Source organism: Scleropages formosus, chromosome 8 (assembly GCF_900964775.1).
Source record: "Scleropages formosus chromosome 8, fSclFor1.1, whole genome shotgun sequence".
NCBI lineage: Eukaryota > Metazoa > Chordata > Actinopteri > Osteoglossiformes > Osteoglossidae > Scleropages > Scleropages formosus.
This window is the reverse complement of record NC_041813.1, coordinates 12113002-12140979: the sequence shown is the minus strand read 5'-3', so window position 1 is coordinate 12140979 and position 27978 is coordinate 12113002. Positions and strand designations below refer to the sequence as shown.

General features: G+C 45.7%; 1 protein-coding gene across 1 annotated transcript; it reads right to left on the bottom strand.

Annotated features, from left to right (window-relative positions):
- LOC108942638 (forkhead box protein O3-like) lies at positions 1 to 27978 on the bottom strand. Its single transcript, XM_018766101.2, has 2 exons — positions 26822 to 27978; positions 1 to 3691 (listed from the first exon to the last, which is right to left on the bottom strand). The coding sequence occupies exons 1-2, from the start codon at positions 27314 to 27316 to the stop codon at positions 1973 to 1975; spliced, it is 2214 nt and encodes a 737-aa protein (XP_018621617.2). The 5' UTR covers positions 27317 to 27978; the 3' UTR covers positions 1 to 1972.

Sequence of the window (27978 nt, the reverse complement as noted above, 5' to 3'; positions counted from 1 at the left end):
ATGGGGATCAGGGTTCAGCAGAGTGTTACTACACTAAAGAAAGACCCAACTCTTTCATTAATAAATATGTTGTATATATTATCCATATGTAGCTTCATATATAAATACCAGGGCAGTCCTCTGTGGATTTCTGTATTTATTTCTCTACACCACCGTGATACAAGCTTAATGCACAAATGTCTACAAGAGCACTGGACCAAATTCAGACTCAACCCCAATTGTGTCTATGCCCGTATTTACTCCAGGTGGCAAAAAATATGAGAAATATGTCCAAAGAGGCATCTGAAACAATGCCATACTAAAGAAATTAGGGTAAGGTACTCTTGTCCCTTTCCTCTCCATGATAATGACCTTAACCTCTGCCAAAGAGATGAGAAGCCATTATGGAACCACAAGATCATACATGTCGCTCCTACTGAACTTTTAGGCCTGGTTCAATCACACAGGTGGTGCCCACTTCATAACAGTTGTTCCACTGGTAACCAGATATCAGCTTTTGCTGGGACCATTTATGGACTCAAAGGGGTGAGCAAAGCATGAGTGTGGTAGCCAAAGCTGTTGCCAAAGTAGCTCTCTGTAACAATGCCAGCTCGTGTATAAGCATGCGTAGTGGAGAGGTACCCTAGCCAGTTCTCACTGCCGTGGGGCTAAAACACACACTTACACCTCCTGCCCAGACAACTCCATGATAAATGACCCTGATCTTTCACATAACAACGAGGAAAATGAACAGCGATGGTGTGAAGGAGAGACTGGGGCTAACCCTGTCTGACAGCTCTAATGCCAAGACAATTGCCTGATTGAAGTAAAAACAAAAAAGATACAACCATGACACCCAGCCATGGCTGTAACATGGTCAAGATGCGGTCAAATCCGCGAGCACCATTTGAAAACAAAGCAGGAACGATAATATAAAACGTTGCCGCAAAAGAACAAGACAGACGAGGACGATTGTACAGCACACCACCCATTTAAGATGTACAGTCAGTCTAAATGTCAGTTCTTCTTTGTAGGATGGAAGCAAAATGAGTACACAAAAAAGGGAGGAGAGGTGAACCAGTTACAGGGGAACCTGCTGGTTTCTCTCACCTTTTCAGGATAATCAAGCAGCACTAGCTCCATTACTGCAGAATGACTTGATGTTAATCATTCCATTCACTCAACGCATTATGTTATTGCATCCAGAGGATGCGGAATTGGAAAAAAAAAATCCTGCTGCATTAAATTTGCAATAATGATACATCACCACGGAATCACTTTGGAGATTAAAAGCAAGACGTGGAATTTCAATCAAGCCTCGTCAACAGGCCTTTTGAGAGATGAGCCATCCCGATCAGCAGGGGAATGTGATCATATCTGCAGGGCAGAGACAAGGACAAGTATGCGAAAAGGGGCTCTCTGCCCCAGACGGGGCTGGTCCAGCTGTGTGCGTAGTCACAGTGATGTGTAGGAGAGTCGACACCCCTGCTTGGCGGTAGTTATTTTGTTGGTGAGAAGACATGTTTTATCTGGCCTGAGCACACTCACAGGGCAGCATGTGACATACTCCAAAGATGTCCTGCTTCAGCCAGCTGCCCCTGGGCTCAGCACATTCGAGCGCCATTTCACTGTCTATAAAGTGCTGGAGAGCTTAGGGGTGATGGGAGATGAAGGCAATTGCTGATAGTGGCAACACGTTTGGGATTGTCATCACGGTACAACTGATCTCAGAGACTGGAGGACATAAACCATGAACACAGTGTTTAGGGCAAGCGCAGGAGTGGGTATTGGTGAGACAGAAAAAGACAAGGGAGGACCTGCTTTATGGGGGGTCAACATATATCCAGTCCTCAGTCTGTGTTCCTGTCACACTATTTTCTCCTTTTAGCTGAGGAATCACAGTCATGCAGTTGGTCAAAAAAGTCACTTGGGGGTGAGACCTCATCCTTCACTGTTGTCTCCAATTCAGTTCAGGGGGAGGCATCTTGACAGCTCAGCCAGGCACCCAACTCTGGTTGCTGTGGGATTGTGGGGGCCCAGGAAGTCCACCCATTCCAACACCCACACTCATGCCAACCCCCATGCCCATTCCCACACCCATCCCCATTCCCATGCCCACACCTACTCCAACACCTTGGGACATGGAACTGTCAAAGTTGAAGTCCATCTCCTCAGAGTCCATGAAGTCATTGAGGAGAATGGACTCCACGTCACAGTCCAGGCTACCGTGGAAAATGTCCAAGTCCAGGTCAGCAGGTAATCGGTCATGGGGGTGGTGGGCATGGGGGTGATGTGGGTGGTGGTACCCCTGGTAGCCACCGACACCACCATTCTGTGAGTGCTGATAATGTCCATGTCGGGAATCCCCCATCCCCTGGTGGTGATCTCCGGGGAAGGGTTGATGACGAGGGTGGGGGGCCGTGGCCAGGTGGCAAGAGTCCTGGGGCATTCCTAGCATGCCAGCTGGGTTGGGTGGCAGGGAAGTGGAGGCAGGGAGGTGGGCATGGGCAGTGGGGCTGTATAGATCAGGGGCTTTGAGACTGTATGGTTGGAGAAGTCCATTGCTGACTTGGGGGTTGAGAGCCGGCTGTTGATTAGGTCGAGTGTGTGTGTGGCCGTTGTTGTGACTAGGGTTGTGGTTGCGGTTAGGATTGTGGTTGTGAGTGGGATTGTGATTACGACTGGAACTGTGGTTATGGTTAGGATTATGGCTGGAATTACTACTGGGGTTGAGACTATGACTGGGATTATGGTTGGGGTTGGGATTATGACTAGGGTTGTGGCCATTGTGGTGGTTTGGATTGTGCCTGTGGTTGTGCGCATGACCATGTCTATGGGAGCTGACCCCATTGCTGGAAGGGGCCATTAGGGAATGTGGCTCTACCTCTGGTCTCAACATCATTTCCTTGCCACAGTACTGAGCACCGTTGGTGAGCAGGTTCTGCAGGGCATTAGAGCCAGGGTAACCTCGCATGGTGCCTTGAAAGTTGGTAGGTTTGTTTTCCTGGATGGTCTGCATGGGTGAGTGGTGCCGTAACATGCCCATAGCTGGCTGGCCATATACAGAGCTGCAGTAGGAGCCTTGGCTTTTGGTAGTGGATCCATAATGAAAACTTGGCTGCTTGTGCCTGGGGGTCTGATGGTATCCTTCATCCAAGAGCCTTTCCTCCAGACTGATGGCTCCGGTCAGGTCAGCCAGCTGGGGAAGCTCTACTGAGGGACAGTGTCCACCAGCACCCAGACCTGGGGAGCGGGCACTAGAAGGACTGGGATAGAGACGAGGAGAGGCAGAGCATGACAGGACTCCTTCTTCAGGCTCCTCCATTTCTGCCTCAGCTAAGATGGGGGACAAGCGGCCACTAAGGGTGGAGGCAGAGGAGCTGGCACGGGAGTGGATGTCTGTCCAGGCATCAAATTCCTCACTGCTGCTGCCCACCCCTGTCCCCCTCCTGGCAGGGCTACCATCTTCTGGGGAGCCTTGCAGCCCATTCCCTGCACCAAGCCCTGCTCTGCCTGCTGACTTCTTCCGGCTGACTCTTCCCTTGCTCTTCAAGTACTTGGCATTGTTGTCCATGGATACTGCTCGACGTCTGGGAGCCTTTCCTGCTTTTCCACCCTCTGGGTTCAGCATCCACCAGGAACTTTTTCCTGTCCCTTCATTCTGCACCCGGATGAAACGTGTGTGCAGGGAAAGATTGTGTCGGATCGAGTTCTGTAGAAGAAAGGAGAGATGGCAAACTCCATCAGGAATCTCATTACAAGCAGCAGCATACAAAGACACAGGTATAAATATAAGCAAGAATACAAAAAGAGAAGCAGTCTCAGACCATACATTCCTCAAGATAGACTGAATCTGAGTCACTGATAAGCATGAAGACCTCATCATGGAGCTTGATGGCAACTGTACCATCAAACTACCACCAAGATGAAAGTTACAAGCTTCTTTGGTTAAATTTCAACAAACCTGCAGATATCAACTCTGAATAGCAACAGTCACATCTGGAAAACCCACGGGGAGGAGTAGGTGATTAGGAGTAATGTGAGCTCAAGTTTGATATAACTCTAGACAATGTAGATTAGTTCAGTTTCACTTTAATATAATTAGCGTTGCATTCACAAAGCAACAGTGGTCGTGTTCCCTGGGAGGATGGAAGCCTCAAATCAACCTAAATTTCCCTCTGACAGCTCCATTAATGAGCTGAGCCTCACTTTTGTTTACAGGCAATGCTGGTCCGGCTGATCATATAGGTTGGAGCCATGGACGTGGTAGATTAGGGGCTGCTGCTCCACCTGCCTCGAGCTCTCCATTGCTCTTCAGCTTATCTCCACATCCTCCTAGTTCATTTTTTTCACTCTCCTTCCTTGTCCAATCACCAGTGTCTTCCCTTTTCCCATTCATGCATTCAACATTATTCCCATTCCAGCTTCTGCCTCTTCCCAGCTCATTTTCCTTGTGTTCCCAGCTCTCTACATCATCTGAATGTGTCCCCTTATCACCTCATTGTAAGACTTCCCTCATTTGCTGGTGAGAAACAACACCATTCCAAACTCCGGCCTGCAAACACAACTACAAATTTGCATTAAAAAGGAAATCAAATCAATTTCTGGGGGCTTGCAGCATGAATGCACATGCCGACCTTTGTTGCATCCCAAGCTTCTGCACATTCTGTTATACTATTTGACCACAGAGTTGCCATTGCCTTGTCTTTCAGAACGTTTATACAGCGTCAACTAAGAATACCTTTAAAAAAGGCCAATTTCCACTGGGAAAACTGGGGCAGAAAAGGAAAAAGGAAAACTAGTGTTGCAACCCCTGAAGTTGCACACATAAAGCTAAAATGCCCACCCTTGCATCTCATTTTGGCAAGTTTCATGAGGTACTCATTGCCAAAATGAAAACTGTCAAAGTTCTTACAGTGGCAACATGATCTTCCTTGAATGTATTGGTTAAGTGCTAACATAAATCTTACCATGCTTTTAGTTTTTTATCTTGTGCCCTCATGTCCTATAAGAAGTTGCATTTTGAAACTGAAATTGCATATATTTAAAGAAATGAAAATGTTACAAAACCAGGCGGCAGATGGAGACAACGTCAATAAGGTAGTCTGAGACCAGTTCCTTTGCATGTTTCTTATGATGGCACCTCCAGCTGTGAGTAACCATGGTAACCAAGTAAACGGAAAGGGGAGTTTGAAACTGTGATGGATGGAGGAGGGAGCTGAGGAAGGGGGTGACTTTGTTTGAAGCTGCATATATCGCAACACAGCCTTTCATGCAGTCTGTCAGGCTCCTGTACCAATCCACCTGGGAGACTTACTCACCTGCCCACACATGACAGACACGCAGTATCTAGTCCTTCGCAAGCTGATTATCCAGTCCATGCAACTGTGCATGTAGCAACTCATTAAAATTACTTGCTTCTCAATATGCAGGCCTGGATTCACCTGTAAATTGACGGGCTAGTAATTGTGCAACTTAGTTGCATGATCTAAGCAGTCTCCACATCAGTCCTCAAGTCTAGATTATAAATAGTCAGACGGAGCCCTGCCCCATCCATCTCTTTGCCTCAGCACTTCCTTCTTGGCTGGTCTCACTATGTGTCTGAGCCAGTAGCAATGTGGTTAGCCCATGCCCCTCACACCCCCAGAAACTGGCAATCATGGTTAATCCCACTCTATCCCACGTAATCTCTGGCAATCCAGGCTAATCCTGGTTAATTCGGGGTGCTCCCAGCTGGGTGTCTCCCAAACAACATGGACAGGGTGGGGACTGGACTGAGGGAGTGGGGGAGGGCAGGATTAAGGGTATGCTGAGGGAGCAACGTGGTCAGTTATGATGTAGTTTGACCCCATGGTGTGTAGGGGGCAGAACCTATGCTGCTCCGGGATTACAGTTTTGCAATTCTTAACCTTAAGTTTGTCATAGTAACCTTGCTGTCAATCAGCCCTATGCTCCACTGTCCTGTAGGAGCACTACTCCCTTTCAAGCTCTATTCACTTGAACCCTGGTCAGAATGCATTTCAGCTTGACTACCCAGTAGACCCAAAGCAGTGCTCTTGCCTGTAAAGCCACAAAATACTAACCAGAATCCGTAGAAACTAACTTGTGCATAATGGACGTTCACCAGTAGACCTTCAGCCCTTTTTTTCCTCAGTCCTCTGGTACTCAAGTTTCATTATGAGTCTTTGATCCTGGATTGCATCTTTAGACATCTTGTTCAAGTCCTCTGTGTCTCAGAATAAAAGGATTAAAACCTTTTAACTTGGGATCTGACAGGTCATAACCTTTCCAGCCAGTAAGTTGGATATCAAAAGTACTTTTTTACTGCCAAGCAAATGCATTAAGCCCCCAATCTGAACATCTTTTACCACTGCATTTCACATGGTCTTTTTAAATAATCTAGGCCGGGGTTTGGACTGACCCCTTTTTATTTTTCTCTAATTCATCTGTCAGTGTAAACTCCAGTTTACCTAAATTGCTGTACCTCACTGATTCATATTTGATTAGGAATTGGCAGCCAGTCAATGTGGCCAAACCAATTCTATTAGTTTGACACACATCCAGGCTCTGGCCACGTCATGGGTGAAGGATGTAAAACAGTTCTGAAGAGCTCAGAGCAGAGACCCATCTTGAGAAATGGCGCTGACTGAAGATGTCTGAGCAGATGTCCCTTACTGCTACAGTAAGTCATGGCTCCAGCTAATGATGTGTTCATTGGCATGACAATGAGTGCCAGGCAGTGTGCCTGCCGGATGGTGGTATTCAGCCTGGCTCTGTGCCAGTCATCCTTCACTACCTCCACTGCCCACTGCTCTATTGGCACTGACTGGGGACAGGGGGTGACAGCATTGCAAGCTGCCTATGCTGGCATCACTGGCTGGCAGTAGGGTAGCAGGGAAGGGGGTGGGGAGCATGCTGGGAGCATAGGTAGGGGAGGGGTTTGTGGAAGCAGCAGTAGAAGTGGGGGAGGAGGGCACTGTGAGAACATTTTGAGTGACACAATAGAGTGTCCTCTAAAAACATCCCCCAGCCAGCACCCCCACCCCTAGCTCCACCACCACCCCAGACTGCTGTGGAGGGGAAGCAGGTCAGACCACGAAGCCCATCTTGTGGAGAGCATCCTCACACAAAGAGCAAGACAACAGTAGCAAGACAGAAGCAGGAATAAAAAGTAACACTCATCTAATTCAAATAAGCTTATCACACAAATGATGAAGGCATGCTCTGAGGAAGGAGGGGTTAGGCTGTGCATTGGGGGGTCCTGTCTGCTGTGCCTGGGAATGCTGTCTGCCGTATTCCCCCATTATTTATTAATCCATTTTATACAGTCAGAAGTCATTATGTATCATCAATGGCTATCTCTTTATTCTGCACATTTTGATGAGCGCAAGTGGGGGAGAGAAAGATAACTGCATTTATTGTGAAATGCTTTCCTCAGGCAGGGAGACTTCATGCAAGCAGTTTTGTTCTGTACGGGAATGAGTTTTGTCAGCTAAGCCTGTCTAGAGGCTATTGATGGAAATTAGCTGCGGCTAAATATTCACTTCCCGTGATTGATGTCATGCCTGTGTTTGTCCCTTTGAAGCGAAATAAAGAACTCCAAGGCGTGTTGATTAATGGCAATGGGGAAGGTGCGATGGCCAGGCTGCGTGCGTGTGTATGTGGGGGGGATGTTTCAAGAGCAGGGAAAGAAACAAGCTGAGCTTTTTGCTTGTAAATAGAATTTGGAGAATCGGAAAGCAAAAGCCTGTGGTGCACTTAATGCAGATATGTAAAAGACAGCCATACACAGGTAGTAAATGAAATGAAAGTGGCCAGTTCACTGATCCCATGGTCAGGAACACTGACCACTCACTACTGAGGAAACAATCAGGAGTATGACTAGAGACGCTAGTAATGGAGACCTTAGTGTTCAAACAACAGATTGTCTACAAGTAGGCCTCGCCTTCCTCCATTTACATTTACATTGCATTTGTTCATTTATCAGACATTTTTCTGTACAGTGACAGAGATATAGACACTATAGACTCTTAAAGCACAGTTAGTTTCTGTGATACCACAGTTTTTGCTGCTGGGCATTGTGTGAGTAGATGCCAATAGAACTGATATAAGAAGGTGCTCTGGACAGATGATGTAAGTTTATGGAACTGTTAGGAGATCAGGAGTGGTTGGAGAAAGGTGCTTTTTCAAACCCTTCTTGAATGCTGAAAGGTCTTCAGTAGTTCTGAGGGAGAGAGGGAACTCTTACAGTTGCGGCCAAGACTAAGAACCTAATGATCTTCCGTTTTGGATTCCTTCTGAGTGGGACCACCAAGTGGTTGGAAATGGAGGAGCATAATGCTCTTGCTGGGGTGTTGGGAATGATGAGGTCCTAAAGGGATCAGAATGAAGATCCTTTAACTTCTCCTCAATCCAGGAAGCTGACACCATGCAGTGAACAGGTGTCCTCTGGATCAAGAACCAGAAAAACACAAGCATCAGAGTGAGTATCTCCTCTTGGACAGGGTATTAACTGCTGACCATGCCCAGAAGGATCCTGTGTTCAGCCATAAGGATGTGGCAGAGGGATGGAGGGAGGGGGTTTGATAGGGTGAGGCAACTGTGTGGGGTCAGAAGAATAAAAATAACACCAACAGATTAATGAGCATCTGAGAGCAGGGCAGGAAATCGGAAAATCCGCATGGAGTGGGCAGCGCCGCCATGGCCTCACTGGGGCACAGTGCCATGGAAACTCCTTGGGCCTGTGGAGGAGCGCCAGCTCACAGGAGTTCACACAACAGGTGCAGAGCCAAAGAACACCTGTGGGATCGACTGGGCTTCCTGACCCTCGCAAAGCACACTAACATTTTCCATCAGATCTCCTATCCTATTTTTAAAGCCCTGAATGTTTTCTCTTTTTTAATGTCCAAGTTTTTACTACATCTTTAATGGGGTGGCCAGGGTGGGGGCCCCATTAAGGACCCACAGGCTTGATGTGGGTTTCATTACAGTGAAACCACAATCTACTATATAAAAATACATGGACAAACCACAAAGAGACAACAGCGGCTGCTGTTCGTTCATCCTCTCTTGTGATGGGCTTATTCATAATAATAAAACCTAATTTTATGCTTTCTAAAGGTCACTGAGCACCTCTGATCAGAATTTAATAAACACCAATCTCTGGGTTTAATTCAATTTCTCCAAAGTAGAGAAGTCATCCCTGGAGTCTGCGCCTGGCATGCAGAATAGGACCAACAGCTGCACGTGTTGAACTTCACCTGACTCCTTGAACTCGAGTGTGCAAACAGTGCCTCACACTTGCCATTGTGTATATGATATATTAAACACTTTGGGACAAAGATGAAAACACATTATCAAAGAGAAATGCCTCCTATCTCTGAACCAAGAAAACAGACAAGCACAGCAAATAAGCATGCATGAAGTCCCATACCATAAACATGCATTGCATCACAGCCATACACTTCCACAGTGTTCTTTCCTCTATTGTTCTCTCATACACACACAAACACACGCACACACACACACCTCTCTGCTCCCATCAGCTTGGCACACTGGGCAAGCTCATTACTGTAATGCCAAGCTACTGGTTGCTAAGGAGACCTGAGGGAGAGGGAGGGTTCCTGTTGCCATGGCAGCCAGCTTGGTTCCTGCCAACTATCCCTCCCCAAGAGACCTGACCAGAGTCGGGAAGGAGAGGCAGAACGAGAGAAGGAAGCTCACTGGAGGAGGCCTGAAACACACTATAAGGGTGATAAGTTGGGCAGAGGGCTTACATCTGAGTAGAAGAATGTTTGTCTCCAAGGTTAGATCACAAAAACAGTCGATTACACGATAAAACTGACATCGTACTCAAAAAACAACACTTTGCCACAGCTATAATCTCAGTCCAAAAACCTACGGGAAACATTATTCCTAGCTATTTTTCTATGTGTTTCACTGCACAGAGTAGTCTAATATCAGTTGTCTGGAATGATGAACAAAATTAAATTTGACTGAGTTGTCTGGCAACAAATTTGAATGGAGATGCTTTACAGTGAAGGAAAAACCCCTCCCACATTCCAATGCAGGCAGAGAAGGAGGTGGTGGAGGAGTGGTGGGAAATGTGATAGAGACTGAGAAATCACAGAGAGCTTTAGCAGTAATTCAACAGTCACTCAGCTGCATTCACCACAGTAGTGAAAGTCCACACTGAGAAAGGAGTTGAAAAACTCAGAGCATAGAGGCATCTGGGAGTGGAACCTCCTCATCCTTCTCTGGAAATCATACATACATACATTTATTCATTTAGCTGATGCTTTTCCCCAAAGAAACTTACAATTATTTACCCACTTAGACAGATAAGTCATTCTACTGAAGTAATTTAGGATAAGTAACTTGCTTAATGGTACTACAGCTGAAGGTGGGATTTGAACCTCCTAAGTCTCCTTCAGAAAGAGAGACCTATAAGCATGGGTCTTGCACCCACTATCATCACAATCCCCCTGTAGAGAGACGACAACCTGCACACATGTCCCATAGCCCATGGGGCCTGAAGTGACCCTCCATGCCAAATGTCAAGGGGCACTGAATACGTTTCCGACAGGTAATTTGTCATGAAAACTATAGAAGCAGATGAGGAGGGTTATGGTGGGGAATCAGTACTCTTTTTGTTGCCTGGAGGGGGCTATTATACTGACTACACACTGAACACACACTGACCCTGTTCTACTTGGAGTCCAGTCCGCACAACACCTTTCAGTAATTCAACTGAGACACACTTTTTGCAATGCTCCTCTTATATACCCTCCTTTGATATTTCATTCTTCTTTTCTAAAAATTGTTACCGCTTTATCTCCTCATTGCTCTCTCTGTGGAACAACAAGCAGGTTCCTGAGTGTGATGCACCGGGGGTCTGGGTTTGCACTGCACCCCCCCCATACTGTTCCCTCCCTAGTCCCCCTGTACACTTCGTGTTTGAAAACCAGGGGGATGTGGTGGATTAGCAAGGCTTTCCCCAAAACAAAAAGCACCCAATTAAGTCAGTTTGAGTTAGGGTCTGGCAGCAAGGGGGAATTTGAGAGAAAGATGGAGGAAAGGAAAAAGAGAAATAGGAGGAGACTGCCTGATGAACGGGAACTGGGGGAAAGGGAGCACTTGGGATAAGAGCAAGACACTTGTTAGCCAAACTAGGACGGCCATCTCCTTGCTCCTGCACAATGAAATATTCATGAGCACTCCAGCTTCAGCCCCAGAAAAAGTGAATGGGAGGTGTGGGGATTTAGGCTGGAGGTTGGTGGTGGTGATTGTGAGGGGTGTTACAAATTCAATGGTTTTTAAAGACCCTCTTGGAATCTTAAATAGAGATGCCAAATTCTAAGCCTCACCTTACCACAAACAGGCCTATGGGTTGACCAGTGAGCACATCAATAAACAACACTGCCCACTCCTCATGCAAAGCCCATAGCAATGGGATTGTGGGTGACCCATCTGGGCCCAGCGAATGTGCCATCTCTGCATACCATCAGGGAGTCCAAAGTGTCGAATTAGTTTAATTAAGAAATAGAGGCATTAGCAGGGATGGAAAGGGCACAGGGGAGTTATTGAGGTTGCATGGCGCCTTGGGAGCATAGCTGGACAAACGTCTATCCTCAGGTCAGACACAACACACACAGAAACACATACACATGCACAAAGACAACAGTTGTTTCTTCTGGCCTAACCTCTCAGAACTGTGTCCGTGAGAGCCTAACAGAGCCATAACAATGAAGCTGAGATAGAAGAGCACTAAAAAAAAAATGTAGGAAAGCTCTGCTGTAGGAGGAATCTCACCATTAAACAGACCAAGGTCTAGAGTGGTCAAAAATGCACTACTTCAGCTGAGTTGCCAATTCTGTTGTCTATGTATATTAATGTAAAACACAGGTGTTGCGCAGTGTTGTGTCCAGTACCAGTACAGAGCTGCTGTGAAGTACAAAAGAGAGGTGCTATGACCTACAGTGTATCTGCATTTCCTAGGCCCTCCCATTTTCTTGCTGGGAGACAGGCTGGATTACTATGGGAGAGGTACCTTTCCCACAAAGTGTGTGAAGCTTGCTCTGATCCAGAGCCATGCTCCTGGGCCTCTCCATGAATGCAAGAAGCAGTGGGAGGAGGATAGAGAGTATTTTTCTCCCTGCAGTGTATGACAGAGACTAAGCATGTTTGTGATTCTATTACTGAGAGGCCTTTGTATACATCTGCCTGTGTGTGAGAGTTCCTGCACATAATCTGTACGTTTGATATGTATGTGTTACTTTATGTCAAAGGTTTTCATAATTTTTATAGTCCAAGACCTTTTTAAGAATCAGATGAAAGCCAATGACCCTCCTCTAGAAATGTCCATAAATAAATTCAGAGAAGATATTGCATTTTATTTCATAGAAACTCTCTTGTTGCATTCACATAGAACAATGCCATAGTATATAAATATTTAAATTTTATTTTAACATTTTTATCTAAACAGTTTCATTTTCAAAGCAAGCATGTGCTTCACAGACTCCAGCTAAAAAAAAATCCATTGCTTTAGGTATATATGGCATGGGTGTGTTTGACATTCTGATTCTGTTTAGGTCTGTGTATAAGTATCTGCTGGAATTTGTGGAGTGAGGGACGCTATCTTGTTGTGAGTGAGTGAGTGAGTGAGTGTGTGTGTGTGTGTGTGTGTGTGTGTGTGTGTGTGTGTGTGTGTGTGTGTGTGTGTGTGTGTAGCAGGATGCTGGGCTGGGTACTTAATTTCTACCTGAGTGTTGCTGTCAGTGGGCATCAGTAAGGCAGGAGACAACAGGTACGTGGATCATTAGCGCAGACAGGGTGAGAGTGGTCCGTGCAGCACTGCAGACTGGGGGGACTTCTTACTGTAGTATCCATTCCGAGGGTATTACACACACAGCACTGTGCTCTGTGCTCAGTCACGCAACTATCCCAGAACACACTGTCCAACCTCCCTGTCTTCCCACATCACTGCCTTCCTGATCCACCCCTCTCTGTTTGACTTGCTGATTGTCCCCCTCACCTGAACCACTTATTAGTTTCTTCCATCCGTCCCTCTGCCAGCCTCACAATTCTGTCTCTTATTTAATTTTCTCAACGTTCCTTCTGTCCCCAAATGACCATCTCTCCTCCTTGCTCTCCGTATCTCTCTCTCTCTCTCTTTCTCCTTCTCATTCACATCTGTCATTCTCACCTGGGCAGAGGCCATGCCATTTCTGGGCACTTTGACACCTTGCCTCTGACTCCCCTACTTTGCTGGTTACTCATATGCATAGCAGCTCATTCATTCCCACGCGCATCACCTCCACATCATCCTATATTTTAGGCATGACCTCTTCCCTTAACAGGCCCCTTCCCATGACTGTTGCATGCCTCACATACTGTTTTCTCTCAGGTAACACGGCTGGTGTACGCCAGTGCTGATAGGGATATATGGTGGCCACCTTGGGGAAATGCATGACGTGGATGCATGTCCATGCTCTTTTCAACATATGGACAGGGAGAGGACACATGCATGGAGGATGGTTTCCTTCTGATGTAAGGCAACATCATCAGAATCTACAAGTGCAAAGGATGCAGAGAATTGAATAAAGTGGCAGAGTGGTGAGGCTGGAATAAAATAAGGACAGAAGTTAGGGACTAGAGCTGAACAATGGGCAGTAACCATGAGGTCTGGGGATGAGAGTACAAAGGTGAGACAGGTGAGACAGGTACAGAGAATGAGAAGGAGTGCAGTTATCATAGGGACAACAAACTGAAAACTACAAAAGAACTGCCCACTCCCACAAAGAGATGAGTTTTAGCTGTAACCTCCCCTACACACGCACACTCCTCTCAAGGTACATTTCCTATCCATGTACTTGCTGTTTGTCCAGCTATACTCCTACTTGTCGCCATAGCTGCCAGCTGTGCAACCATGCTTAATTCGTACTCGAAAACCTCCTCATGACCTACATCATTTCTGCCTCCCGTGCTCCCCATACACTGAAACCATTACAGGAGTTCATTCTGCCAACTGTAACCCCTTATCCCTTTGTACCCTCATCCCCAGCCTTACGGTAGCTTCACCCCTCGCCATCCTTTTATTCACCTCTGGATAGTCCCTTCTGCCTGTATCACTTGTAAGGATTTGCAAAAGCTAAGCTGATTGGAAAAGGGAGGGAGCAAATTAACATTGCGCAACTGTAATGGGTTCTCTTATGCAATGGGAGTGGTGCCTCCCCATTTAGGGCCCCTTCTCCACCCCAGTTACAATTGTATTCCTGATCAAGAGGTTTTTCCAAAGCCATTTTGAGTTAATTATTTATTTCTGATGGATTATGAGCACTCTGGATGGCTGTGGCACATCTGTGTGTGTGTGTGTGTGTGTGTGTGTGTGCATGCGTGCATACATGACTGTTTGGTGGAGAGGCAGAACAGATTGGGACTACATTAATGGGAGCATATACTCCAGCTGAAGTGCACTGAGATACTGAAATGCAGCCAAGTCTGCTGGCACTGCTTGAAATCTGCTTCTCTGGAATATCTCTCCTCAGAACACACAATGTCTCACACACCGTTTCATGCAAAGACAAACAAAGATATAGCAATTTGCTCTCTCCTGCCCAATATCCCCTCATCTGGAAGAAGCCGAGGGAGGTGACAACAAGGTGTCCGCCAGTCTCCACTAGCTTCAGGTCCTCCTCAAGAGTAGAAAGCGAAAGACTGGCATTTTTACATCCTTGACTTCCAATCATTTTTAGCAATTCTGAGCGCTTGTGCAATCCTTGCAACACCTTCTGAAGTGAGCTGCAGATACACAAGCAGTGACTGCCAGACTCCCAGTCACACTGACAATGGACTTAACTGTAATAAAGCCACTTAGGTGTGCTTGTTCACGTGTTTCCAAAAAGTGTAAAAATCAACTGATGTAATGATAACAGACAATCAGTACAGTAAGGAAGTCTCATGGAAACAATGGTCAGCTCTGCATGGAAATAAAAGTCAGCAGAGAGTTTGGGAGTTCAAACTTCTAAGGTCAGACACACCAAGGTTAGAAAGAGTTGATGAGAAACAGGTAAATGAGGGAGGGTTACAGTCTTATGATGAAATGCTGAACTCACACTTTAAGATTGTGTGGAAGATGCAATAAGATGGTGGATGATCTGAGTGTAACTGTGTGTGTGTGTGTGTGTGTGTGTGTGTGTGTGTGTGTGTGTGCATGTGAGGGCAAGAGAGAAAGAAACAGGGAGAGAGCCAGGCAAGGTTCATGCAGGGCTATCAGCTGGCTCTTCGTGCAGCCCTCACATGGATGGAATACTAAACACATGTCCCTGCATCCTGACCTACTTTTCATCACACTGACACACAAATCCACTCAGAGCTGCCACACTGGCGCCCCCAACAGCCCAGCCTGCTTCCCCAGACACCTACCCTTGGTCAAAACAATGGACACACCCAAGTCAAGCAAATGATGCCTTACACACAACTACCAAAAATAGTAATAATAATAACTAACCAAATAAAAAAAACCCAAATGTGTTCCAGCTGATAACCTCTTCTAAATTGTTCTTGTTCCATACACTCCACCTCAATTCTCTGTACACCAAACTATGTGTATTTTCTCATCAACAGCATTCTCAGCAGCCAGTTTTATTTGGCTACCTGTCATTGCCATAATTGCCAATGGTGAACAAAGAGCATTAAAAAGGTGAGGAAAAACTTGGTGAGTGTGTACATTTGGGGTAGTAACATGTTCTCAACCTCCTTCATTGTTAGGCAGCAAACTGGCATTGTAGTGACGTTTATTTGTCTACTCCAGTATGGGCTTCCTAGCCAATCACTCTGTGTCTCCTTCTGTTAGGCAGGCCGCATTACAAATGGCTGCCAGGGACCCAGGAATAACATAGAAAGCAGCCACAGCAACATGAGAGGGATGAAGTGGCCCTGAGTCATAGGGTCTCCCAACACATAAATCATTTGGCTCCCTCCAACAGATTCCTAACCATCAATCTCTGTTTTACCAAGTGGAAGAGCAAAAAACGTAAAAAGATTTAAATAAAAAGATTTAAAAAGCAGGCCCCTCGATTTCCCATCACTTCTCCTACACTTCCACAGCTCTTAGTAAAGCCATCTTTCCCTTTGGAAGGGGTGAAATCTAGCAATAAGATGTAAATATACGGTGTGCGATGGATTAGACAACTGGTTTAATGATGAGATCACTAAATCAAGTTTCTACCTGGTCAACTGACTGCACTGAAATTAATGGAACTTGAATATTCCATTCACATTTTTGTAATATTATTTGAAAATACCTCCGGGCATAGTTAGTAGTGTAGTGGTTTGAGCTATTGCCCTTGGATCCAAAGGTTGCAGGGCTGATCCCCACCTCTGGCTGTAGTACCCTGGAGCAAAGCACTTATCCTGAAATTACCCAACTGTAAAAATGGGTAAATAATTGTAACCTTCATTCTGAAGTTGCTTTAGAATAAAGCTTCAGCTAAATGAGTGAATGTGCATAACAATTAAAAATCACATTAATGAAGAGTGACAATAACTTAACATTTTACATGTAAGTGCCATCCAAAGATGGTTATATATTATTTATATATTATAAATATATATTTTATTATGTATTATTTTAAAATGCCCATTTTAGCTGAATGCATTTCTCCCCGCCCCCTACCAACACGTCACAACAAAGCACAGTGAGTCACCGTGAATCCCCCCCCTTCAAGTTAAGATGTTTGTGTGGTGGGGGCACAAAAGGACAGGTGCCTGCAAGAGAAGCAAGGCAGAACTTCTTAGTCGAGCATCAGGCAGAACTCATTTTGCCTGTGAAGGAGAAGGAGAAGGAGGAGAGAAGAAGCTCTGGGGGAAGCTCTACCTGTATGGTAAGGGTGGGGAAACCAGCACCAGTTTTCTACACTTGGGCCAACATGCAGGCGGTTCCAGGCACAGTCAGAGAAGCGAGAATATGGCGAAGCAGCAGAGTGACTGCAAGCTGACGGAGTGCAGCAGCCTGCCAGCAATTAAGGTGAAATGAGGGAGAGATCTGTGCTGCCTTGATAATGAGCCTCATCTGAATTATTAATAAGATATTCCCCTGTACCCAGACTCCTGCCGAGACTGTGGGCGCAGACACACATGCACACACACCGGCATTTACACTCGCACACACATGCACACACACAGGGAACCCAGATACACACAGGTACACACATACAGAATTCAGGCACAGATGTGCAGGAGGTAAACATGACACTATAATACATAATACAAGGTTAAAGGAAGACATGCATACACATACATGTGCACTCTGAGTGTTTAGTACCAGCACAATACACATGCACACATACATAAGCAGTACAGAGAATGAACAATGTAAACACAGAACTATTCACCCACATAAAAAGTACTGATTACAGACATAACATTGCTTAAATGGACACAGAAAAGATAAAATAAAGAACTGGTGAAAACATGTTCATTAGACAGGCATAAATACACAAATAACCCAAAATTCAAATACAAATACAGATTACACAGCACAGTGGCACAGTGATTAGCGCTGCTGTCTCACAATGCCTGGATGGTGCGAGAGGATGTGGGTTTGATCCCCACTCAGGTTGCATGTTCTTCCCGTGTCTAGGTGGGTTTCCTCCCACAGTCCGAAGACATGCTGTTCAGGGTCCCCCACAGTGTGTGAGTTACAGAGAGAGAGAGAGTGTGTGTGTTCCACTGATGTTTGGATGAGTGACCCATTTAAGTAGTGTATCTAGCAGTGTAGGTCATCTTCGTGAATAAGGTGTGTGGGCTGATAACACTACATAGTATCCGTTGGAAGTCGCTTTGGAGAAAAGTAAATAGTATATAAAGTAAAGTAAAAAGTATATAAAGAATTCAATTGTTAACCACTACAGGCACATGAAAAGACATCCAACACATAAAAGAGGGACAACATATTAATATTAACACAGACACATATGTAACAGCAGACAAAAGTGTGAAACACATACACAGAGCTGTTAAAGATTATTATTATTTTTTTTTTTTTTTTTTTTTCCTGTTATTTCTTCATTAACTTCTGGCAGTGATACACTGGCTCCTTATTTGTTTACATTTACATTTATTTATTTAGCAGACACTTTTCTCCAAAGTGATTTCCAATGAACTCTATGCAGTGTTATCAGCCCATACACTTTATTCATCAAGGTGACTTATGCTGCTAGATACACTACTTACAATGGACACATTGTTACATTTTGTAATTGTGCATTGTTACATTGTAATTTTTACAATGTTACATTGTTACATTTGCTAGAAGAATCATGTAACTCCATCTTCATTGACATGTCTGCATGATAAATGCAGTAATGTAGATTCAACTAGGCAACAATTTTCATGAACTACAATGTGTGTGTGTGTGTGTGTGTGTGTGTGTGTGTGTGTGTGTGTGAAATATGAGATCAATCAATAGGACTACTTGAAACAGGACTGCAATCAAACTGTTGCTTGATGTACACTGCTCTGGGCAGATCGTAAAACTGATGGAACCATATGTGCCACCTAGTTCCAGCTACAAGCATGTCCCCGCCAATGTCCGTTTATTACAGGCTATTATGGGCTGGAGACAAGTTGTCTATGGGAAAAAGTTGCTGCACACCCTGGGCTTGTCCCCAGAAACCCGGGCCCAGCAAAAGTCAAGTGCCTGGTTCTCATTTGTTGGCGCTTGAGCATTCCAAGGTGAGGGCTTGCCCATTATCCTATTCATTACATCCAACAGGTCTTCTGAGCCAGAACACTGGGAAGGGTTTGAGGACCTCATCCCTCTCAACTGGAGCCCCACCACAGTATCCACAGGGAGTTAAAAAAAAAAATTGGGGCTTGGAAGGACCAATGTATGGGATTGACTGGAGGGGGCAGAATGGGCTGTGAGCACAGGACAGTGTGGCTTGGCAACAGATTGGCTGTGTGATTTTTTTCCTTTTTTGGGAGGTTTGCCTCACCATTGGCACAACTCTGAAACACCTCCTCCTGCTCCATACTGGCATCCCTCTTGCACAGCAGCCTCCAACCTTCAATTCACATCTTCTTTGCACTAAACTGCCCCTGTAACAGGTAGCTTTCCTCCCCTAACCTCCAATCAAGCTGAATGTGACACCCCAACTATACAACTCCCCTGCCTGACTGGCACCGCTTCTACACTCTATAATCATAACCAAACCTTCATCCCACCCACTTAACTAGCACTCCTTGACAATCAACCCCCACCCCACAGTCATGCTGTAAAGAATCTGAATTGCACTCAAACTGGTGTCCCTCTGTCAGCAATTCACCTCCACACAATCTCACTTGCCCTCCCTCTCCTTGGCAGTAGGTACTGGTGCACTGGAGCGATGTGTCCCTGCAAATCAGTGAGACCTTGTTTGTAACACATGGTACACAAAGTACTGTCCTCACTCTGTTCTGGACCACCTAAAATGAACCTGGATGCAGAAATAGCACAGAATCCTCATAAAAATCCTTGGGGAAAGGAGCTGGGCCAGTTCTGGTGCTGTGGCCTGGCCCATAGCATAGAACCCACTAGAGACAAGGTTGGAGTGGCCAGCGTGTTGGTCTGGGGCCACAGGGTGTGAAAGCACAGCAGTCAGGGTGGCTTGGAAATACTTTCACTGTGCGTTTTTCGCAGCTTTTTTGAACTCTGTGGCAGAACACTAATGAGAATAGATAAATTTGTCTCTGCCTTCCATCGTCATTGAATTACATCATCTCTACGATATTAAAACTTCATTAAAAAAGCAAAAAAAGTGGTAGTTAAGGTCTTAGATTTAAAACTTGAACTTTGCTGGTTCAAGAGGTGCCCTGAGTCCTTGAAAAAAGCATTTGATATATGCCTCAAACACTTGGACTAAGTGGAAGAAGTGGCCTAGGGGCTTCCATGCGTTTCTGAGATCTCACACCCTGACCAAGCTTTGGTTACTCTGTGGAGGAGCCTGACCTGAGAAGGACAGGAACATGGTTCAGACTAAGTGACTCTTAATAACAGTGCCACTTTGGGCTTGAGAAATGGTGCATGGTCCCAGGCAGAGAGGCACAAAAGATGTTGCTATAGGCCTCATCTCCTGCACCACTGGAGCAAGTCTATTTACAACAGTAAAGCTTATGAATCCAGTTGTAGAGAAGAAAAAGAGAGAAGCATTGTGGAAGTGACATAAAAGAAGTGTGCTAGAATGCAGCCGGAATTTGTATGGCAGTGCAGAATGTATGAGATGGGGTTCCAGAGAGGGGTCACAAAAGGGCCAAGTGACCACTGACCACCCTAGGGTAAACTGTGCGTGTTGCAGATGGCCCCAAACATCAAATCAATAAGGGCCTAACTTGGGTGGCCCGGTGGCACAACTGTCTCATAGCGCCTTGTGGTGAGAGAGGATGTGGGTTCTATCTCTGCTCAGTCTGTGTGGAGTTTGCATGTTCTCCTCGTGTCTGTGTGGCTTTCCTCCCACAGTCCAAAGACATGCTATTCAGGTTCACCCACAGTGGTGGCTAAGTGATAGAGAGAATGTATTCCACTGATGTATGGATGAGTGACCTATTGTAAGTTGTGTACAGTACTATCACTGTAAGTCACCTTAGTGAATAACACATGGGCTGGTAACCCTACATAGTTTTTTGGAAGTCACTTTGGAGAAAAGTTTCTGCTAAATGAATAAATGTAACTTGTTCACTTCATTTGACTGCAGAACAGCAAGGCAATCTGCCGTGCTAACAAATTCCCTGTTAAGGGCCCCCCATGTTGTGGTAACGTCAAGTGACACCCCCAATTATAAGTCCCTTCTCAGGAAGACAGAGCACACACACTGTCTGAAACTGCATGTCCCGAGTGCGGTTTGCAGCGAGCCGGAGCCTAACTCAGCAACACAGGGCGCAAGGCTGGAGGGGGAGGGGACACACCCAGGACGGGATGCCAGTCCATTGCAAGGCACCCCAAACAGGACACGAATCCCGGACCCGCCAGAGAGGGGGACTGAAGACAGAGCAGATCAGCTGAAATCGAACCCAGATCAGCTGAAGGACACCTTCCAGAGGTGCATTCTCAGATGTGATTTGCCACACCCCCATCACATCAATCCTGTGAAAAACTCCCTCTTCCTCTGCAGGCCTTTCTACTGGAACAGAAACAAGGGGGCTTTCTGCGAAGTATGTGCCAGGCTAGTCAAGTCCCGTATCCTCCCACAGTGGGCGCTCTCTGCCTCACTGCTGCTGTGCTGTGGGGGCACTGTCATCGCTGCACTTCCTCGCTGAAGCTTTGTTTTCTGTCCACCGGCCTCTCTGCTGCCTTTGTCACTGCATTTCTCAGGCATTTAATCTCACTTTATATCCCATTGCTCTCCCAGTTCATTGCCCCTTTTCCAATAAAAATCTTTCACAGTCAAAATGCAAGCCAGAACTGAATGACAGACATTTCTACTCCGCCTCCTCGAATCTCCCTCAGAGTCCTTCTCTCATTCTGTTTCATTGTCTTTTCCCTCATAGTGATGGTCTCTGTTAAGAAAAAAACACTTCTGACCCTTTGACTAGCTGCCCTCCCTTGTTACCTAAAGACACATTATAAATAACAGACTCGTCACTTCACATTAGAGCATCTGAGTTGTGCCTGGCACCAGCGCCGACCAGTCTGCCATTCTGCTGGCACTGTGCCACCCAAAGCCACGCATATGCACAGGCAATCACACACTCAGTTACACCGTGCACATACATAATATATATCCTACACAATGATATACATTCACTACAAACAAGCCAACTATACACATGGTTGTGGTCTACAATTACTGGACAAACATGCATGATAAGTACAAGTGATGAAAATAAAAATAAATAGAATTTAACATTGTTACAGTGCACTTAAAACCATAATTCTTAATAATGACACTTGTTATCACTGGCCTACAATTATATTGCAAGTTCACAAAATCACAATGAACAATGTCATTACGGACAACAAAATGCAAAACATTAAATTTCATAGCACACCTATTCACAAAAAACAGTCACTATCAATGTGCATAATCCTAATGTACACAATAAGCACACAGCCACGAGGCACATGTAACCCTGACTAGGAAGTCACAAATCACACACACACACACACACACACACACACACACACACACACACACACACATACACACCACAACCAAAGCACATAGGATATAAACATTCCCTGACAAGGTGGTGCTTTGGATTTAAACCATTATTTTCTCTTTCATTTGAGACATACAGATAAAGACACATACACACATTTAGACAAAGGTCTTTGACATAAGACCACACTTAAAGATGCCATTAAAGACAAGTAAACAGCCGAGCAGTACAGCACACGTAACTCTGACACGCTGTCACAGAGATCAGAGCCGCAAAACACAAACGCCTAAAGAATGAGACACAACCCTGTGACGTCCCTACAGAGTCGCGCCAGCCCACACAGGCCCCGTGTCACCTCGCTGTGAATCGCAGCCACACACAAACACACACACACACGAGCATTTAGTGACACACACGCATTCAGTGACACATGGTCCTTAACAGTAACACACAGGCTCAATGAATGCATATACATGCTGACACACATGTGCACAATGTGCACAGATAAAAAATTACACACACAGTGACATATGCAAGCACCAAGAGATATGAATGCTGATGTATATGTGTGCTCAACTCAAGTGATTGCACCCATACATACTCTTACATAAAGAGGCACACACATGCACACACACACACTTACAGGCCCTAGCACTGAATGAAGGGTGGTGGATTTGGGGCCCAAACAGTGTGTATATTAAAGGGCCCCTTGTCAACACAGTGATGAGGCCAGAGCTTGGAGGAGCTCCTGCTCTTCCTAGAAGATAAACAGGTATTAATAGCTGGCTGCTGCTCCTGTTTGAAATGTAGAAACTCCTCTTCAGCCAACAGAAAACCCAGGACCTAATGTATGGCCTGCTTTTAAATGGGATTAAAAAATAGCTATTAGAGGATGGTCTCAATAGCTGTCTCCAATTAGCCTTCCATACATGTTACTCGCTTGTTCCCTACTGTTCCATTTCTACAGTAGTTTCCAAATCCATTTTTTTAAATGAAAATAATTCATATGAATGCATATTAGCTGACCCCCCTCAACCCCACTCACACAGCCAACCCATACTACAGGCCATTTGGATATGAAGGGGGAGCAGGAGAAGGAAGTCCATGTTGCCCACCACTGGGACCTTCTGACTGGTTCTCGAGTTATTACATTTGGGTGGCTTGGGAAACGGTTCCTGGAGATGATTCAAGGATGGGGTGTAGAGTGCCCTTGTAGACTTTGTTGTGCCCATTGCTGGCTGAGTACCTGCTGTAAACTTACTGTTTAATCACCCTCATTACCTGGGCTGGGCTACGTCTCGACAGGCTCTCAAAATAGCCTCAGCCTGTAGAGTGTGTCAAAGCTTTCATTTAGCCTTGCGTAAGGATCACTGGGCTAGGGCAATGCCTGCTAAAGACAAAGAGGTCTACGAATGGCAGGTGACAGTGAAGTGCAACATGCAGACACACCTCAATGGTGCTCTGGTGCAAAACAGGAAGGGCTTTGCTGAGGCACTAGCGATTTGGATGGGGTCAGGGGTGGGCCACAGTCAGAGCAGGCTGACGTGGCAGCTTAACAACAGACCTATGTTATTGGCCCTGAACCCGCTGACCTGACAAAGACGCGAGCTTTTAGCAGACGTGGTCATATTGGAACAACAGTAAGATGCATATGACAAAAAGGGGGAATTCCAGGGCTCCTCCCAGCCAACACCAAACCTGTGGTTCAGACAGGCCCTGAAAGCCACACTGGGGCTGAAGAATGTGCCTCTTTGTTTGGGGACTTGGCAGCAAGCAGCTTGATGTGGCGCTGGAGCTTTCCCACCCCCCACCTTTCACTGACCATCCCAGAAAGCCTGTATTTTGTTCAGTGCTCTACATGTGGGTGAGCTCCCTGCTTGACCAGGCCTCACTCACCAGGGCCATTCCCTGGTCGCCCTCCCAAACTGAGGTCACTTGCTATGCTGATCAATATTTGTAACAATACAGGACACTTACAGATAGAATAGCAACAAAGAACCTACTGATAATAGTACATTTTCAATGGTAATGACAAGGGATGAGCAATTTTAAAATCCTTAAAGTTTGGTCACATTGCAGGGGTTACTTTACCCCTTGTTTGTCTGTGAATGTCCTGTGAATATGTCAATGCAACCTGAGACAAGCAGCACCCTAAGTATGGCACTCCAGAATTTATAGCACAAACATGACAAACTGCATAATAGATATTAATCTTTTTTTAGATTACACTGCTAATGGGGTTTTTGCATGAGAGCTTCTAATCTGTGTCTGTCTTGTCAGCATAAGTGTGTATTCGTGTGTGTAAGGTCACCGCGAGTGTGTGTTCCTGGATCGGATTCTGGCCTACCACTCATCCACCTCACACCCTTTCTCTTACTTTCTGTTGGGACCCTTTTGAGTGATACTGTACTGAGGCAAGGCTTTCTAGATGTTCTCATCATTAAACAAGCTGCACCCACATATACATGAACTACTGTGTAGCCCAGCTAATAGTGAACTTCTGAAACCTGAGAGTTGCCACTGCAGTGCAAAGGTGCACACTGTCCCCTGTAGAAATCAATGCAACAGGTGCAGCTGCAAATTTTAGGCTTTCCTGCTCTCACACCATAGTAGAGTACTCAGGTTCCTACTTCACACAGATCTCAACAGTCCACCAGCAGACCACCAGTACCTGAGGTGGCATTCTGTACACTGTGCCTATTTCAGAGACAGATGACCTGTCACAACATTCCTAGACCATGGAAAATGATGGCAGATGCTCTGCAGCCCTGTCCCAGCTCAAGACTCATTCCCTCCTCCTGTTTTCAACCCAATTCAATCCAAAATGGATTCTTGTCAGTATACATGTAAAGAAGGAGGTGGGCCTTTGCTCTCAGCTCCTGAGGGAGGACTTTGTTCCATCAAAGCAAAATCACTGTCTGGCAGTGAAGAATGGAGGAGAGTTCAGGTCTGGTCTGTAAGTCCTCTTCTTCTGCAGAGACCTGTGCCAGAGGTCCCCAGTAGAGCAGAGGTTTCAAGCCCAGGTTACACACTGTTGCTGCACTCAGAAACAAACATATAATGTACATGTAGCACAAGTCTGCATTGATCGCACTTAATCTGTAACTAGATTCCAGCACACATGCAAATATGTCAGACTTCCCAGTTCTATATTAATCAGCCTGGTATACTGTGCTTTGGGTGTGTGCAGAGTTCCATTGACACGACATTAAAAGGATCGAACTGGAGTGTTTTATGGGATTGATTTCCACCTGTGGTCAGAAACCTACAACGTCTGGCTCATAGCCTATATTCTTATCTTGCTTTTCTTCAAAAGTAATTCTATCACAGAACCAAACCAAGGGGAACAGAATCCCTAAACTTTTTTGCTTCAAGTTGCGCTCCGTATGTGCGCCATCACATTACACCAGATACCTAAATAATGTGCATCATACTAATTTAAGTGTGTCTCTTTATACCAAACTGTCACATTTTATCTTGAGGAGGAAGTCAGTCAACAAGTAAGTAAATGATGAGAATGGAACTGTCAGCTGCTTATAATAAGGCATGCAACAAGTGAAGTCTGCAGCAGAACAGTGATAAAATGCAGATGGCACAATGGAACTCCTCTGAGGATTGAAGAACAATGAAGTATGCACAAAAAAAGGAGGGCTTTGGCCCAACCTCCTCTGGGGAAATAAAGAAAGAAAATAAATAAATAAAGAAATAAATGAAGAAATACAGAAGGAAAAATACAAGGTTTTAGGTTGACCAGCAAACAAACAAATAAATAATAAAAATAAAGAGGAAAAAACTGTTTCTGGACAAAGAATGAAGGAGACAGCTTAGGACTGGAATGGCAGGACGGTAACAGAAACAAATACACAGACAGGGACTGTTCTGTCATAAAGATGTGTCTTCGTTTATCTCGGAGTATCACCTTCGCTACCGGACTGATCGAGGATAACGAGCTCAGTGCGCCTTTGTCTCGTTCGCTCAATAAAGACATGTTTCATCCCGCGCCCTGTCAGACGCCGCCGACGAACAGATGTATTTTAGGAAGGAGGTCTTTCCGGGGGATGGGAGTATTAAATGGACAGGGGTTCAGGAAGGGTTAATCCAGGGTATTGAGTCAGACAGACAGCGATCGGGTACTCCTTGGGAAGCCCACGATGGACACATCCGACTTAGATGTCACGACGCACACTCGGCGCACACACGAGAGATGACCACAGGAAATGTGCCAGTACCCAAAACACACAAAATGAAACACACACACACACAGGTATACTATTTGGTATAAGGCAAAGTAAAACAAAACAAAATCTGCCTGTCACTTCTGACCAGCTCGTCACATTCATGTAAAGTATACGAGGTTAAAAAGATGGAGCGGTATGCATTTTGTGTGTGTAATAACAAATGTCCCTTTCCAGTACTACCTTTGATTCTGCCAATCCACCCATTAATATTCCTTAATGTAATTATAATAATAAATTGTTGTTCATGTTATATGCTTAATTTTATGCCTAGTTACAGGCTATTTGGAATTTAAACGCAAAGATATCATCAGCTTCAGTCCGGCTGAAAGTATCAAAAAGGTGTGTGATGGAGAATGGAGCGCCCATCACCGCCCACTGAATTAGCACCAATTTGATCACTAGGGCCAAAAAATCAAAACGCGTGGGCGACAAAAGCTGATCCGGTATTGGCGAATTGATGCTCTTACCTTCCACCCGGCTGAGCTGTTGCTGTCGCCTTTATCCTTGAAATAAGGTACATATCGGACCATCCAGTCGTAAATCTGCGACAGTGTGAGCCGCTTTTCCGGGGTGCTCTCAATGGCCCGGGTGATGAGGTCTGCGTACGACTGGTTGCCCCACGCGTTGCGCCGCGAGGACTTGGCTTTGCGCAGCTGACCGGCCACGTCGAGCGCGGCTCCGGCCATGCACGGCATAGCAGCGGCGGCGGGAGTGGCGGCACCCGCGGGGTGCTTCAGCTCGGTCGGTGCGCCTCCGTTCCTCTCGGCTCGGCACGTGGGAACGTTCTCTGGCTCGACCTTCACGGAGGGCAGGGGGAGACCCCTGTCTACCGTGCCGGCGGGGAAGTCATCCGGACATGGTAGTGGCCAGGTGCACGAGCGTGGCCGGCTGCGCGGCTCCAGATCCGAATCGATGTCAACCTGATGCGCCTCCAGTTCGGTGTCATCCTCCATCATCAGCATTTATCCCGAATCGTGCGCGACCTCAACGAGTCAGAATAATCGGAGTACCCTCAATCCAATAGCGATTCACGGATTTTTCAAGATATTTTCAAGACAAAGCCAGCGCTCGACAGTGATGTTCGTTAAGGTTCAAAGATGAAAAGATGAGCGTGGCTCAAAAACGCCGGCTGGGGGCCATCATAAAGGATCGGTGTGTAAGATCAGAACCTAGCATGCAAGGAAAGCCGGAGCAGCAGCAGTAGTAAGAGTCTTTTTACCATTTCCATAAGAATGCACGCTCCTGAAAAGGGAGAAATACAAGAAAATGGCAAAATGCTGACCCCGAATTTCTCAACACTGTCGGTGTGGGAAGGGTCTCTAACGCTTGTTCCCCTCCCTCAATGAAGCCGGCTGCAGCAACAGATGATCTCCCAGACAGCAAGGAAACGGTGATCGCTACACCGATCACCACGCTGCTAAAATATGAGCAGCCCAAAGATGGAAAAAAATCAATGCAAATACATCTGTCTGCAGAAATATATTATTCCAGTTGCACGATATGTAATGTGTCTGTCTCTATCTTCTCGTAGGACTTGTCACTGGTGAAACATACGCTCACATACACTAGTACATAAACTGATAACATCCCACTGCGATGACAATTCGATTCCCCCCCCCCGAAA

Bases quoted from the DNA above. Each gene is read 5' to 3' on its own strand.
- LOC108942638 (XM_018766101.2), bottom strand. From the start codon at position 27,316: ATGCTGATGATGGAGGATGACACCGAACTGGAGGCGCATCAGGTTGAC. The intron at 3,692-26,821 runs GTAAGAGCATCA...TTTCTTCTACAG, and splicing joins ACAGCTCAGCCGGGTGGAAG to AACTCGATCCGACACAATCT.